General features: G+C 39.2%; 1 protein-coding gene across 1 annotated transcript in view; it reads right to left on the bottom strand.

The window, feature by feature from the left end:
• bcr (BCR activator of RhoGEF and GTPase) overlaps positions 1-17397 on the bottom strand; it is an 81508-nt gene that overhangs the window by 25978 nt on the left and 38133 nt on the right. Inside the window, exons 2-7 of the mRNA XM_079835507.1 lie at positions 10353-10537; positions 6236-6340; positions 5701-5886; positions 2118-2225; positions 404-464; positions 78-130 (exon numbers count right to left, since the gene is read on the bottom strand). Of these exons, the coding sequence (XP_079691633.1) occupies positions 78-130; positions 404-464; positions 2118-2225; positions 5701-5886; positions 6236-6340; positions 10353-10537 (698 nt within the window). The remainder of the gene's footprint in view (positions 1-77; positions 131-403; positions 465-2117; positions 2226-5700; positions 5887-6235; positions 6341-10352; positions 10538-17397) is intronic.

Consider the following 17397-nt stretch of genomic DNA (forward strand, 5'->3'; position numbering starts at 1 on the left):
TGAACAATAGTAAAAATGATAAATATACACATTTAAGCAAAGCTTAAAAATATTATTATAAATCAAAGTAGACTCACATGTAAAACAAGTGTGCTCCGTGTCACTCTGTCCACTGGTTTATAGAGCAGAGCTGGTAGAGACAAGACAGAAGAGAACACACACAGTGGGTGATTATTCACAAGAGCCACTTTCATACTGCAGGCTCAAATGCTGATGTTTGAAACCTTATCTAATCCACCCACTCAATGGGTTTTATGCAACTGAATTTAAAGAAAGGAAAGAGATTACATGCTGGGGGCAAAATGTGCATCACTTAAGCTCAATGAAAATACTACAGATAATATAATGACCATTTAATGCAATAATATAAGAAAACAATGAATGCAATCTTGTTGGTTCTTACTTTCCAGTGAGTATTTGGCTGTCAGGTCCTTGCATTCCTTGGTGCTCCTGACCTTGAGACTCTGCAGAGATATCAGAGACAAACTCAGGATCAATAAACCTGTGAAGTGCACACCATCACGCAGGCCTGGTAACTCTAATCTCAAAAAGAACATCAGATTACTATTACTGAACAAATGTTTCACATATTACAGCAGACATTCTCCTAATAAATGGTGTTCATTGGATATCAGGTGCTACAGTAGATTGATATGATTACATGAAGCTCATTTTTCAGTCATGAACAAATTAATGGCTAGCATAAATTATTATACAATTATAAATTAATTGGCATCACGAGTCCGTTTTTTTGCCAACCTCAGAGCTTATCAGTGTTGTAAATAGCACACAATAGTCCAAACATTAAATATAAAAACAAACAAAGCTTGCTGTTACATGCTTGTGAGTGTACTTGTTCTGTTACTGTGTACATTCAACTCTCCCTCCTCCCTTCACTGTATATCAAAAGAATCCCTTTCGGAAGAGACTAAATGATAAATTAGCCTGTCACATTTGATCTACATATGCAGTAAGAAAAAATGTTTCCAACTGCTAGCTTTACACTGGCGGCAATACACTCTGGAACCCACTAGAAATGTTCCACCCCCGCCAGTGCGAACAAACAATTATCCTAATGTTTGCTTTCGGTTGTGTTAGAAAGGAGGAACATCCAAAGTGTAAAGGGAAGTAGTAGTTGGCATGACAACAGCTGTTACAGGGAATAAAGTGGGATGAGGTGAGCATCATCATGTAGATTTTATTCCAGACACCCTCTCTCCATAACATTTAGCAAGGCATAAAATCTCCCGCTGAACTCTGAAGAGGGTTGAGCGCCGCTTTTAGATCTGCTGTGCTGGTTGGTAATGGTCTCTCTTTTTAATCAGTCACTCTGACTGACCCCATGGAGGAGTGCAGCAGGTAAAGCCCTGCATAAAAAACTGGAAATTACTTGTTCTTTGATGCATCAAGGACACAGTAGATCTGATTGGAAGTTGTTGAGGCTACAATTCCACTTTCTTGTTTTCTTTCAAATGTATCAAATGTGTCACAATATCAGATCTCAATGCAGCCAAGTAGGCTTGATGCTGTCTAATGTTAATATACATATATCAGAGTGAAACAATTTTTTTCTCTACCCACCAGATGTTAATTGGATGAAGTCAGATCTGAATGCAAGCTTGTATTTGATTGTTAAAAAAGGAGTGGGGTTTAAACAGACTGAATGATTGGAGAAGTCACTATGGTGTCATTTTCACCTAAAGATGGAGTTACGATATTTTGATAAAACAATTACATGGTCAAAACAAATACAAAATGTTTATATGAATGTATGAATTGTTCACAAAGAGATCAATAACATGCATTTAGAAAACATTCATTGAATGCAAATTTAATAAAATATGTATTTCTGAATAATTAGTTAATAAACTTGAAGCAATGTTTACACAAGTGCATCGTTGTTTTTGCTCTGGTATCAAAATCATTAAAATTTCACTGGTATTGGTAGCAACTAATATTTTCACTAGGCAGGGCTATGTTACAGGATGCTATTGGTTGTAACCAATCAGAAACTTGTGTTTGTTTGCTTTGGTAAGAACTAAGCTGGGAATGTTTGGGTAGAGGTATCTGCTCCTGTATTAGAATAACAAGACCTTGAGCACTCCAGTAGGCATTACCTCAGAGATCTCTGCGAACTGTGTGTTCGCTTGACAGCACTTCTCCGCGGTCTCCACTGCGAGTTCGTAATTATCCACAAAGGCCCTGTACACTCCAAGCTGGCTAGCCTGCAGGAAGAGAAAACAAAGTGAGTCATTTCCACTCATGCATCTTTTTGTCTTTGTTGCCCATGTATGGTGGACTTTAAAACAGTAGGATGCAAACTGTTGAGATTTATGAGTACATCCAAGATGGCAGTTCCCGCTCCTGGCTAACAGCGACACTATCATTAATGAGTGAGATGCACGCATGGACTCGCCGTGGTGACATGGGGCGGACAGACGGGACAGTGTCATCGCTGCAGGAGCAGCTGGGCCGTTGCTGTGCGTGGCTATAGAGCCTACAGCGGTTGCCATGGCAGCAGAGGCCAACTCTACAGTGAGCAATTAATGCATGCGGCTGGCGCTTGTAAAAAGCACATTTGGAAATCTGATTTAGATTTCCAAACTCAATGGCCTTCCTGCCAGTGCTGGAAACCTCTCTCTGGAAACAGATCAATCAATCTCTCAGAACACAAATACTGTCTACATTAGATGATAAAGGGTTTGTGTGGGTGTACATGCGTGATCATAAACAAGCTGGAGCAGAGCCAACTAAAACAATATTTATCTGTCTGTGCTGACCATGTCGATTGGATAGTTTAAGAGTATGTTCAACAATACTCTAGTAGAATATGTTTCTGATTTCTTCATAGGCGTAATCTGTAGTAATTTAGCTTTACACTTTCATGTTCCACTGTTTTTGGGCTTGTTACTGTACCTTTAAAGGGATAGTTCACCCAAAGATAACAATTCTATCCTCACTCTCATGTCACTCCATATTAAGGCCAGTTCACACTGCACTGACAGACACCGACCTACGCTGTTGCTGTTGGTTGGCATCTGTCAGTGCAATGTGAATTGGCCTTTACTTTCTTTTTTCTGTTATTATGATGATATTTTGTTGGTCGACAAACAGTTCTGGTGACTACTGACTTCTATTGCATGGACAATAAAAAGAAGGAATGAGCCATATGAGTCATATAGGTTTGCGGGTGAGCATTCATTTTTGGGTGACCCATCCCGGAACCATCCAACAACTGTTGGACAGGAACGAAAGACGAATTGGTATGACCCCATTGGTACATGTCCAGGCTTGGTGATACGTCCGGGAATCTTTTATTCTGCACAGGCCAAAACAGTCCATAAGTGAAGTCATTTTCTCAGTGTGTGCAATCCTCGCAATGCTGAGCAGAAACAGCCGCCTTGGGCCAGAATCTATCTGCAGCGTGGAGGACAGGAATTTACTCTGCGACAACCTCATTACAGCGTGGAGAGAGATGATGACCGTAATAAAGCAACGACAACACATGCCGGGCCGAGTCAAACTGTGGCTGAGCGCTGTGAGGAGATGCGTTAAGCTGGAGTAAGAAACTGGAAATTTAGCAATGTAAACAGACATGATGAAGCAACTTCAAGCAAATGTATTTAAAACATACAAAACCAACTAAACTAAGAGACCATAGTCAGAGGAGACAACATATTTTACTTGATGGATACAAATTGTTCAGTATGTCGATGTTGTGTACCATATGTGAATCATTCAGGCAAGAAAACACAGAGAAAAAAACTTAGTGGAAGAAACTCTATTATATTTTTAGACTTTAGTATATTTGTATTCCATGATAAAGATGGGGTGTTAAGACACGTTAAGACAGATACAGATCAACAGTACATTCTTTTTGTATACTTGTTATGGTTCTCTCTCCACTTTCCTACAGTCGTATTCTGCGTGATTCATTGACCAAAAATGTTGTATAGATACAACTTGTGTGTAGTATGGATATTGTTATTGTGAATTCTTTTGGCCATGATCTGATATAGTGACACCCCAAAAAGAAAAACTAAAGTCTACTCTTACAAATGCTGTCACAGACACCATGTTGACAGGTCAGTATTCATTATTGAGATAATATATAACCAGCCCATTAAGTGAAGATACAGGAGAGATGTTGTAAGCTGAGGCTGTTTTGAGAAGGTTGAGATGCACCTAAACACGACACTCAAAAGTTGATCCGTCAGCTGGTTAAGACAGCTTGTCAGAGGCTTCAGCACAGCAGTGTTCACATCCTCTCAGCCTCGACACACTTCCTCATGATGACATGACCATATGCCAGGCCCAGCTGAAGATGAAAGTATGTTCCTCTGCACTTAACAATGTTTAAGTAGGTCACAGATCTGCATTGAAAAATGTGAATGTCAGAATCTCTCTCTGTTAGGAGAGAATTTACATACGAGTGTCAGCGTCAGGCGTAAAACATTAAGTGCAAGCGATATTAGCATCTTTCTCACAGCTGAGCGGGACAACGAACGTCACCTTTGACTTTCTTCATGATTTGCGTTGCGTTTACTTACTCAACATGAGCTGTCTGGAAGGAAGAAACAACACAAACAGCAGGAGACATTTCTACCGCCGACTGACTATATCTTTCTCGTTCATACATCTTGTTCTCTCTCCTGCTGCGAGCAACTGTCTTTTTAGGGAGCTGCCTCCTCGAGCGCTGCCTCGCCTCCTGCCTCCGGATTCTCGCTAATGGATTTGGAAGAGGGTGAGGGGATCAGTGACAAATAGCCTCCGGTCAAAATGACTGACTGAGGAAAACCCAGCACCTTCTGGGAGTAAACACAACTTGGCGACTGTAGCTTACGATTATTTAATGTGGGACGGTGAAAGTGGGGAACAATGAAGGGGAAAATGGAAAGATAAATAAATGTTAAATAAGACTCCCACGCACACTGCCTGGACTGAGCGAGGGGGGATTTATCTGCCCCCCCAACAGTGTCAGCAGAGTCACGTGAGGAAAGAACTTAATGGAAAAGAGCGGGGGGGCAAAAGATAGAGAACACAATCTTCGAATAGCACTATTAATAGCCTTCTCCTAGAGACACAAAGCACACACTGTAGTATCTGCCCAAGTGGCTGGGTGAAAAAAGACAGCATTGAGATGTGATTTTCAACGTTACACAGGCTCCTGCAGTCCAGACACTGTGTGACTGTGCAATGTCGATCTAGTGGCATAAATGATGAATTCAGGATTCCTTGATTTGGAGATAAATGTTCATTTTTATTCAGCCTCGTGGCGTACAACTGAGACTGGACAGCAGAAGCGATTCCACTATGATCAGAATAAAATTTGACTCTAAATGACTATTTGACTCTTGCTTCTAAATGAACAATTACGTCACATGAAGGAAAGCAGATTCTGATTATATATACATATTGCTGTTTACTGAAAATCCTTCAAGTAAACAGGATATATTCTATAAAAAATAGGGGGCATGATTTTATCTGTGAAGAACTTATTGGATCATAAAAAGTTTGTGTTCCATAACAAAATGTAGTTGGGTGTTTTGATAGTAGGAGATAAAAAAAAACAATAATTTGGTGATGTCAGAGCCTGAGAAAATTTATTACAAAACAAGACGACCCAAAATTTCCATTTGAATCTCATGTTGTGTTCAACCTAAAAAAGAAAAGTGGAGCTGTTTAGAAAATTTTACTCACTTGTTTTTGGAAAAGGTCTCCCACACGCTGGTGGTGACTCCACTGCTGCACTCTGGGTAAAAGGCTATCATAGAATTCTTTGTGGATCTCGTAAAGCTCAGGCACTTTGAAGAAGATGGTTTCGATCTGTTGAACTGTCAGGACAGGCTGAGAGGTGGTGGCTGCTGCTTTCAGGGGCTTCATGGGCTGACAAAGGAGCAGGAATAGACATTTGGACATGTAAACATGTTTTAGTAAGTCTGCTTATCCCTAAAGAAAGACAAGGTATAAACATCCTCCATTTTCTAAAGCAACTGAGAAAGACCCATGTGTTTTTTAACAATCGAATCAAGTATACGCTACTGATCAAAAGTTTGGGTTGGGAAGATTTTGTTGTTTTTGAAAGAAGTCTCTTATGCTATCCAATGCAAAAAAAATTTGACCAAAGCTACAGTCAAAATTAGATATTTTACATGTAATATTGCGAGATTTTTTTAAATGCTTGGGCAAATTCAATAGCACACTGTTATCCGATTCAAACTTGAATCTCTCTCACCAGTAACAGCGCCTCCAGATGGCTGAGGTAGGTCTCTTCACTGGCCAGGATTCCAGACAACACCCTTTTCCTCATCTCCAATCCCTTCTCTAGGTCCAACTCCGCCTGAGTGAACAGAGAAAGAGCTCACATTCTTCTGAACAACACACTCTTAAATCACATGACATTAAATTACATACTGGCATTGCTGGAATGAGCTATAAAAAAGTGATTTGGCACTGGTTCAATGGAGCTGCTCCCTGGTCTTACAATAACTGTCTTGGCTACACAAGAATAATGGGCTACAAGAGAATCATAACACCTTTGAACTGAATAAGGCCTCTAATTGCCAAACTCTGAGAAGGGCATCAAAGATACAGACCACGAATCCATCCAGCAGCGACATATCTATCTTGTGTCATGTGTGTAGGTTACCGAGTGCTGATGACAGCTAAATGGGCCTGAAATGTTGGTTTCCATGGCCACAGCACAGGTAGTGGAAACCACAGATGTTTGTGATAGTCTCATGAGACTTTCTAATCCAGATTTCAGGATAAAACATCCATCTGCTTCATGACTGTGTTATCATTGCTGACTATACTGGTATCAACATTTAAAGCTGAAGTGATGCTAAAATACTTTCACTGCATTCATTTCATCTAATCTCACCAACGGATATTAGATGTAAAGCCCCACCAGGTGACAGAGTAAATCCCGCCATTGAAACATGCAGCAGGGGGAAGGTGGAAATCAAGTTTTTATTCATGAACTCTTGGGCGCGAGACGTCTCACCCCAGGGGGCACCCCTGTATCTCTAGACCACCATATTTTATTCATCCACATATTTATTAATCAAAGCATGTCAGTGTCTTAGGTCTTAGCGCATGGGAATGAGTTGAGCTCATCTCAACTGCTCAAACAATAACCCTTGCTTATTGAAAACGTAAGCATGAAAACGTATTTCTCAAACACAAAACAGGCTAAGAATTACAAATGTCTCTGAGGTGTTAAAGAACATACATCAATAAATGTAGGAAAATGTAGATAAATTATTAAAAAATTATTAGATGACATTTTAAACATAGGGTATATAATACAGGCGTTAATTTAACCTTGTAGAGAACTTGTTTAAGGGCGTTTTCATACCTGAAAGTCGGCACCATGGTCCGAACTGAAGGTCATGTTTTGATGCATTTTATACATTCGGTTAGTTTTGGTTTGGTTTCACATTGCAATTATGCAAGCGCACTAAAGAACTTTACATGACACACTTGCGTTCACTCGTCATCATCTATGTGGGCTGCATCTGGACTTGGTTTGTAAATGGACGTGCGTCTGACGTCAGCGTCTTTGACAAGAATGAATGAACGGACGCATATCATTGTCACTATTGAACAGTGCACATTGCTTGACTATTTTCTTTTCGTTATGTTTAAAAGTGGACATTTCAAGCCTTATATACACATATTTCTCATGTTTGTGAGAAGTAGCCTGGTTTATTTGAGACGCGCTCCAGTTCATGTGCAAAGCATGTGAACGCTCCCGCGATTATTGTCTGCTATAGACTATTTGCTTCTTATTTATTAAATTCAGGCAATTATCTGATAAAACATTGATTAAAATTAAGATACAATTTATACAAACGAAACTCACATTAAAGAAAGGCTTTCTAAGCAAAATCATACAAAATTTCTTTCAAAATCATTTCTGACCTTCTGTCTTCTGACAGATTGCGTATCTTTTCACTTTTCATAATCAATGTAGCCTAGATGAAATTTAAATTTTTTAAAATAAACAGGAACTTCCTGTAAATGGTCTGAAAGTACGAACCATACAGAAAATGCTTTCACACTAGAAACGAACCGAACCTTTGTTCAGTTTGATCCGGACGAAGACTGCCTCTTTTCGTCGGACCAAATTTCGTCTGTTTGGTCCGGACCGTGGTACGGGGGAGGTTTCACACCTGATTTTGATTCGGACCAAACTGAAAAGTCCAAAAATCCGGACCAAACAAGGTAGGTGTGAAAGTGCCCTAAATGTTAATAAAGGATTTTACATGAACTTTCCTCATATATTTTTTCCCTGCAAGCTATGGGAAGTTGCCCCATTTTATGAAATGTATTTTTGTAACTGAAATGTTACATTATGAGGCCAACATACAGAAACACATTTCCTCATCCAAATTCAATCTTTTGAATAAAGCACACATGACTTTTTGTTGTTGTTGTCATTTTCAGCTCAATTTGAATAGATTGGCAATCTAAAACAGCTTTCTGTGACAGCATCACATGAAGTAACTTTTCTTAAAGGTGCAGACAAAGAGAAATCAGACTCTTATCCATTTCTTTGTCTGAGGCTAAACAAGGGTAAGCAAATGTGCCTGAAAAAATGGGTGACCATTGCTCTGTAGTGTCAATTGCAGGTTTATCTGCAGCTCAATTTAAGATGTTTACATAGCAAATCCCTCTTCAAATCCATATTTTTAAATCCCTGGCTGTGTGTATGTTGGGTAAATCACAGAGCATGAAGGTGTGTTACTGGGGAAGGGTGTAAGAGTCTACTCAGTATTGATTAAAACCCATGTGGGAGCTAAACACCGAGGTCATAAGGATCCAAATAAACTGCTCACCTCTGGGCATGGTATTGGCAGGGATGGATATCAATCAATTTGACAGCCAATAGCTGTGTCAATGAAGCAAGAAAGCTCTGTTTTACAATCAGTAATTTAATTTGATGGTATGGCCACTATGCATGATCAAGACAGTTTCCTGAGGCTCTGAAATGAAAGCTATGAAAACTTTAAACCTTGGTTGATAACCGCATCTAGAAAGAATTTCTTTAGATCACGCATGACTGCGTGAAATGAATGATGTGAGATTCTTTTGCACAGTGCTGCGCTATATAATATTTACTAAGCTACAATAAGCAGTACATTTTTAATTAGAATAGAACTATATGCAGACTCAGCACTTCAGAATCTGCAAGCTTTTAAAAGTGCCAAATTTCACAGCTCAATGGTTTTGCTGTGTACCATTACCATTGAGCTATAAATACTTGTGGGTTTACTGGTACATTTATTTATAATGGACTGCTTCACAGATGGCATATACAGGGTGGATTCTTATCATGGAACAATGCATGCATAAAGACATCTCTAATGCATACTCTTTACCTTCACATTCCACCAAGAAAGCATTCATCTCTTTATGCCCAACAAAATAATTAGCTACTATTATTACAAGGGCATCCGATGAGTCTGACTTAGGGCTGCATTATATATCGTTTTAGCATTGTTTAATTGCAAAGTTTAACCATCATAGAGTTAAAGTTTTTCATTTGCATGTGTTTTTAAGTCGAGTGAGGCATCAAGCACAAGGGGACTCGCACACAGAACCACGCAGACAGATTGTGAATGCCGAATTCTGATTTCTTTCTCTTTCTTTTCAGTTATGTGTTGTAAACAATGGAGAAAGAAAACAGATGCGTGTAATTTATATTAGGTCCGTGCATTCGTCTTAAAGGGACAGGAGCCTAATTTACCCGCAGCTGTCTGTGTCACCAAAGATGATCAAACGACAAAAGAGAAAGAGAAAATTACTTTTGTAGCTTTAACAAAATTATTTAATTATAGTAATTATATTTCATTTATACAGTGACGACAGTGTTATTTTACATATGATTACTCCATTTCTGTACCTAAATACGGTTAGATTTACCTGAAATACATAAAGCACTGCTTATTTCAATTGTATCTTTCTTCTATTGTATTTATCTATGCTTGTAATTTGTTTAATATTTTCTATGCAGATTCACTCCCCTAAACAAAAATCCCCCCAATTATTCTAGAGTGATTCATTTTTTTCAAATAAAGCTATTCAAATTATCTAGTGAAATTGCAGAAAACTAAATATCGCAATGTACGTTTTTCCCAGTATCGTGCAGTCCTAGTCTGACTGGTCATTTGTGGCATTCTGCAGTCAAATATTTTCTATTGTCCTTGGCAAGCAATTTCATACATAGCTGTGCTAGCTTTATTGCCCTCATATCCGTCTGTAATAATAAATAAGTAAATAATGACATTCAAATGACAAACGACATTTCTCTCTGTCTGGCAAGGGGTTTACAGGAAGTGACTTACAGACTTGGAGGACTCGATCGAGCCGGAGGAGAGGGTGTCTCGACTGCTGCGGCTCTTGGAGCTGAGGTGAGGGGAGGAGGAGGGCGAGTCGTCAATGTAGGGCAGGATGTCATGGTGTCGACGCTGCTCCTCCGCTCGGTCTGCGTCGTAACCGTAGGTGGGCGGAGTGCCTGTAAACGGAACATCTGTGACAAAACCAAAAGAAAAATGAGGGATATAGTTCATAAAACCATGTATAAGAACAACATCCTAATAGGTATGGAAAGTAAAACATCTTTTGAACACTTCTTACTAGCATGGACTGCACAGAAATAAAGCAACTGATTGGTAAAGAACAGTCTCTAATATTAGAGTTCATGCCCTTCTTAATGTCATCAGCTAAGAGAGTATTCTCAGTGTTCAATTGATTCAGTTTAAGTGGCAGTCTAACATTAGCCTAGAGCTCTTAAAAAGCAATGAGATTATGTCTGGAGTGGGTTTGGATTTGAATTAATGCAGACAGGCCAGAACTTTCTGTATACATTAAGATCAAACATAACTTTTGGCTTAAAGAGTTTCTCCCATCTGAGGAAGAGACATAAAGGAAGACAAACGCATATGCAGAACAACAGCCCAAGTTCCCTCTTCCCGGACTGTTTTGGCCATTAAGCTGCTGGCATCCACACCGGAGGATCTCATATTTATTCAACACAAAGCTCTCAGTTAAAACGAACTGTTTTGCCCTTGTTTAAAACAAGCACATCTGCTACGCCCAGGGAGGAATATGCAGGACATTAAGTTCTTCAGAAAGGTGACACCAAAAATGCTCGACTCACTGTTATTGCCAGCTTTAAAGGACTGACAGACGCAGTGAACTGTCAATATAAAGTCATTGCTGATGAAACTTTTGAGGGAGTTTTTTGCAGGTGGAAAAACTCCTGCAGTTCTCAAACCAAAGAAAATGGCAACATAGTGATTTTTCCACCACAAGGAGAGAGGATGGCCAATGAGGAAAACAGGTTTTCATAGTGTTTCCTGTGGTTTGCTAATTGCACAGAGAAGTTGACTTTAACATATAGTATGTAAGACCAGCATGAAAAATTCTTACTCTGAACTTTAGAGTCACTTAGTTATTAAAAAAAATTGTTATCAATGTTGAAACCAATTGTGCTGCATAATACTTTTGTGGAAACATACACTTTTTCTATGATTAATAGATAAATAGTTCAAAAGAATATTATTTATTTGAAATAAAAATATAAGATTTGATCAATTCAACGTTGCTGAACAGAAGTATTAGTTTCTTTCACAAAAAAATTAATAAAAATACTCACAAACTCTTGAATGGTAATGTATGCTGTAAACGAAAACATTTCCATTCCACGTTTCTTAGGCCACCAGAATGACCAGTACGTTTCTAAAATTTAGCCTAAAGTTAGAAATAAAACTGAATACCAAATTATCCATGAATCATAATGTGTGTGAAAATGTTCAGACACATGTTTTACACATAAATATAGCTGTATGAGACCCTTTGCATAAAGCCAGATGAACATAAACAGCTCTGACTGAGTCACGCTGCCTTATCATTGCCTTAGCGTTCATCCTCCCACTCTTGCCTCTCTCTTTCTTTCTTCCACTCTTTCTCTCATCCTTTCCTCAAGCTTCCCACAGACGTCTGCTGCTCTTTAGCCAAGGGAGCAGCATGCCATGCACATCTGGAAACATCATCATCATCATCATCATCAACATTATAAACAATTCTTAAAATCAGACAGCTCTTCCCAACTCTCTGTGAAGCCTAGAAACACGCTTGTACAGTAACAACAAACACAAATTCTATATACTGTAAATTGTGGACAGTCCCAGACGTAACCTGCAGATGATTTTTTTGTATTGACTTGAGGAAAAATATTCTAGATTTAAACATGGTAAAATGTGAAAGCTAAGAATAAAGAAAAGCTAAGAAAACTACAATAATACTGGTAGCTGAAAATATAATAAAATTAACTTAAATTAAAAAAAAAAAAAAAGCATGGCCATTTAAATTCTGCCGAAATCCCCTGCTCATGGGGAATGAATCCCAGGATCTCTAAGTGCTTGGCCTTCTCTGGTGTGTTAACTCCGGGTTATTCCCTGCAGGATGAAGAGCAGACCTACAGCATGTTGTCCCTTAGCGGCCAACGGGTTTATGGGAAGTGGGCAAACCTGCCAAAATCTCATCACCATGTGTGCCGAAGAGCTTCAGATAATCCTATCATTTGGGTTCAGAAGAAAAAGAACGAATTTGTAGGAGGAATCGGGGTAATGTTTCTGTGAGTGCAGACATCTCCTTCAGGGGTCTTTGGATGGAGAGGTGAGGGTAGTGATGGGGGCTGAGATGTTGCCAGATAAATTAAAGAAACGCCTTCCTCCTCCCATGTGTCACATATTTCATTAAAGTCTGGAAATAAGAGTGCAGAAGAACGTGTATGTGTGGTACCTAGTGTGAGTGCCCGGCCTCTAGGGAGGGACAAAAACTGGGAAAAGAGATGGAAAATGACACATCAGGGATAAAGAAGTGAGTCCATTTTCTTCCACAGCCGGTTTTCCTAAATATCCAATTTTCTGGCAATTTAATACCCCCCACCCCTAACCATCCTACACACAGAAAAGAAATGAATATGAAGAACGGAAAAGGGGAGGTGAAAATTAAACAGAAATGAGTAAAGCGCCGCCTCGGGCCATGACTGAATCAAACGGGGACTACACAGAGAAGCTAATTTGAAGAAATGTGTCATTTTAAGGGCATGAAATAAAAGAATACAGTCTGTGTTGGCTGATATTGCTTTTGCAGTCTTGTCCACAGAGAGAGAGAAAAAACTATTTAAAAATAGAAAACCAAATAGAAAACGTAGAAAACAATAGAATCATGTGTGCATTTGTGAAGTGTTGAGCAACACAGATTAAAAATAAATTAAAAAGGAAATCGATGAGGTCAACTAGCTCATAAATGTCTTTTTTTAGTAATGATTACAATCCTCTGTAAAGAGTATTACAGAAATGGTTTTAGCATGCTGACAGTCTACACAGTCAGCCCTCTTTTAGAAATTTCTAAATTTGTCCCTAAAGCACCACAATTGCTGTAATGAAAATTACTGTCAGACTAACCCTAACCCTTGAATTTGAGGGTCTACATGTCCAATGAAGCCCATTACAGATTATTCCAAATATGTGCCTTGAGTAAAACCGAGCAATTAGATTTCCTGTGTGGTTATCTCTTATCTAAGTGGCATGTTTATCTCCAAAGAAATAAACACAAGAAGGGATTGGGTTGAATCCAGGAAAGGAGCCAAGTCTGGCGTGTTGCGATCACACAAGAAAGCCTCCTAGTGTGAGTAAACCAGCCTTTGTCCCAGCAAGAGGAAGAGTGAATCACAACACACCAACACACAGAGCCACCCTGCAATCAACAACAAGCTGCCATCTACTACCAAACCCTATCTTTCGGTTTGCTCTGACCATGCTTAAAAGCATGACAGCAGAATCGGATTAAAATGTGGCCATGATGCTGCCACAAATTCCCCCCTGAGACCGAGTCCATCCACTGCCACAGGTTTATGATTTAAACACGGATTTGTCACACTGAAATCAATGTCTAAATGCATGTTTATGTGTATGTCAGCATGGACTTTTGTCCATTTTTCCGACAAGCTGAGATCTGTTCCACTTCCATTTCCAGACATTCAAGTCTTTAAAGGTGATTTAGAAAATATAGTATTAAAATGACAAAAAGTGTTTAATCCTGTCTGACTGAATTGATGCCTATATCATTGGCAAATTCTAGCAACTATGTCAGTCCTGTTATGTAAACTAAGAAAAATGTGTGCTGTGTTTTCTAAAGGAGGGAGGACAGACTGTTGCAGAACAGACTGAGACTGAAATCATCAGAAATAGTTCCCTGTGATTGAATCATGACTAATTCAGTTAAGTCAGAGGAAATTCCCAGAAGTGTCTAAAAAGCAAGCACAACAGGCACCGTCTTATCTAGCAAACTCTGTTTACCAATCTGCTTTCATGACAACATTTCATGAAGAGAGAAGGAAACTGAGATGAAGAGAGAGTGCTAAACATGAAAAGCTAGCGTCCGTTTCATGGAGACGGTTGGCTCGGTAGGGAACCTGGACGATAACAACTGCGATTATTTATGTCACAATTGATTTCAGCTTTACACAATTTGCACTGATGTCAGACTTACCAACTCCACATGGTTTATATCTCCCCAGAACCGCATGGCAGAAGGAGGGTGGCCCAGCGAGACGACTTCCTGCCAACTGTTTGATCACTGTAGATGCAGGAGCATACTTGTCTCAGCAGACTCTTCTAATGACACCATTAATTAACAAGTCCTGTCATCTGCACGACTTTGATACTTTGCAACATGTTACGAATTCGACAACCATTAAAATCTTCGAGTCAAGTGGGCAATTATGCACTCAGGCCTAATTGAAGAGCGTGACCAAAAATGGCTGGTATATATAACATAAATTATCCAATGGCAGTATTTGTTTAGAGTGTTACCAAATCCGACTAGATTTAGTATGACGACATAAGTTGCACGGGTATATTTGTGGCAATAGCCAACAATATATTGAATGGGACAAAATTATCGATTTTTCTTTTATGCCAAAAATCATTAGGATATAGTAAAGATCATGTTCCATGAAGATATTTTGTAAATGTCCTACCGTAAATATATCAAAAGTGTATTATAAGTAGTAATAATTGTTGCTAAGGATTTCATTTGGACAACTTTAAAGGCGATTTTCTCAATATTTAGATTTTTTTGCACCTTCACACCGTGTCCTAACTACATGCGACGCGATAAGATTCCAGCGATAAGCAACTTGTCTGTCCACACCAGAGGCGACGCGACTACGAGATGCGACAAATCAATCAAAAACCACAGCCAATCAGAACAGCGTGTGGGCGGGCTCTCGCGGCAAGTGCACAGCACCAGGGATTAATCCTGACGGCACTCGCAAGGAAATGGATAAGTACATAATCAAATTCACAAATATCATGCCATTTCAACTTATATTACACATACATTTCAACTTAAATTACACATACATCGCCACTAAGTCACTAAGACAATCTTTGTCATAGAATATACTTATATTATTCTTGTTTCCATTTGTTTCATTTCAAGATCTGAGGTGAATTATCCATTGTTGCTTTTAGTAAGACAAAGCTGGGAGCACTAAATTATATTCAAAGTCACATTACACGCTTTTAACATTAAATAAAGCACATAAACATTACCTGAGATTATGTTTTATGTTGTTGTTGTTGTTCCAGCCGCAACGTCGCAGAGATAGAAACCGTTTCTAAAATCGATTTATCACGTGTCGTTGTTGCGGCTGGTTAGGACAAAAACTCCAATGAACATGGAAAAGATACCTTTTATCGCATGTCGTGGCATCGCATCGCGTGTAGTTAGGACACGTGTCAGACTCCAGATTTTCAAATTGTTGTATCTAGACCAAATATTGCCCAATCCTAACAATCATCAATGGAAAGCTCATTTATTCAGCTTTCAGGTGAAGTGCGTTCAAAAAATTGACCCTTATGACTGGGTTTGTGGTCCAGGGTCACATTTAGGTTGTGCTTGATTCAGTAAAAAGAGTCATTTGTTTGTAAATGAGACTACACTGGTCACACTGTATGCCATTGATTGATTGAACAGAAATAGTTCATTAGAGTCAATTGTTTGTGAATCTGATTACCTGTTATGCTATATGTTACTGACACACTAGAATGTGCAGGTTCACAAGAGTCATTTGTCTGTGAATCAGGTTTCACTGGTTGCACTAGGGCGGCAGTGGCTCAGTGGTTCATGTAGGTTGTCCACAAACTGGAAGGTTGGTGGTTCAATCCTCCATGAGCAAGATACCTAACCCCAGCTGCTCCCGACGAGCTGGATGGCGCCTTGCATGGCTGACACCGCTGTCGGTGTATGAATGGGTGAATGTGAGGCAAGATGTAAAGAGCATTGGATGGCCATGGGTCTGTTGAAAGCACTATATAAATGCAGTCCATTTACCATTTACCACTAAGATTTACTAAACAAAACTAGTTTATAAGAGTCATTTGTTCATGATTACAGTGGTGGTGCTGTATGTTTTTGAATTAAAAAAAAAAACCGCCACTTCACAACATTTATTTGTTCATGAATCAGACTGCACTTGTTTTGCTGTAGGTTTTAGATTCACGGGAGTCCTTTGTTTCTTTAATTGGACTACACTGTAATAGTAATTCCTGTTTTAAACACTACTAATTAGAGCTGCAGATTCGCCTCTTTGTCGCCATCTCTTTTTGAAACCTGCAATTGCCTTTTGACTACGGGGGAATCTCCAGTTGTCACTGATGATTGTCATTTGGACCTTTCTGGATTACAATCTGCCATCAAAATGATAAATTTAATTATTCCAGCTGCTGTGAGAAAAGGCTATAAATGATCCCCCAACTGCAGCATTCTCATAAGCGATACTACTACTAGCCGGACTCCTCCTTTATATACAGACGTGACGAAATAACACAAAGACATGCTTGAATTTCCCACGGACATCCACCAGTACCAATCAAATTATAACACATTATTACAAGCTTATCATTGTGAATCAGGCTAAGGTAAGAAGATATTTTGAACACTGGCTGGTTATGTACTTGCTCAAAAATTGATTTTGGATCATTATTAAACAAAACAAGGTTACCAACTGCAGCTATAAGTAACTGAGTTCTTTATGTTCAGTTGTCCTGTTTGCTCAACCAAGAAATTGTACATTTAAAAACACAATGTGCCAAGCAGGACCATCAATTTCCCAGCAGGCTTTGCAATCCAGGTTGTTGAGGCAGGCTGAGATTGCACTGGAGCTCTAAATCTTTAGGATGCTCTTAAACACATGACCGCTTCCCCCTAATGCACCATCAGTCCTATGTGATATCCTGGATCTGAAGCGGAGGTCATTAATTTATCTATGCATTACCTGGTGTTTTACCATCATCCTGTAGCTTTCAGGAGATG

This window comes from Gobio gobio (genome assembly GCF_949357685.1).
Source record: "Gobio gobio genome assembly, chromosome: 14".
In the NCBI taxonomy this organism is placed as follows: Eukaryota; Metazoa; Chordata; class Actinopteri; order Cypriniformes; family Gobionidae; genus Gobio; species Gobio gobio.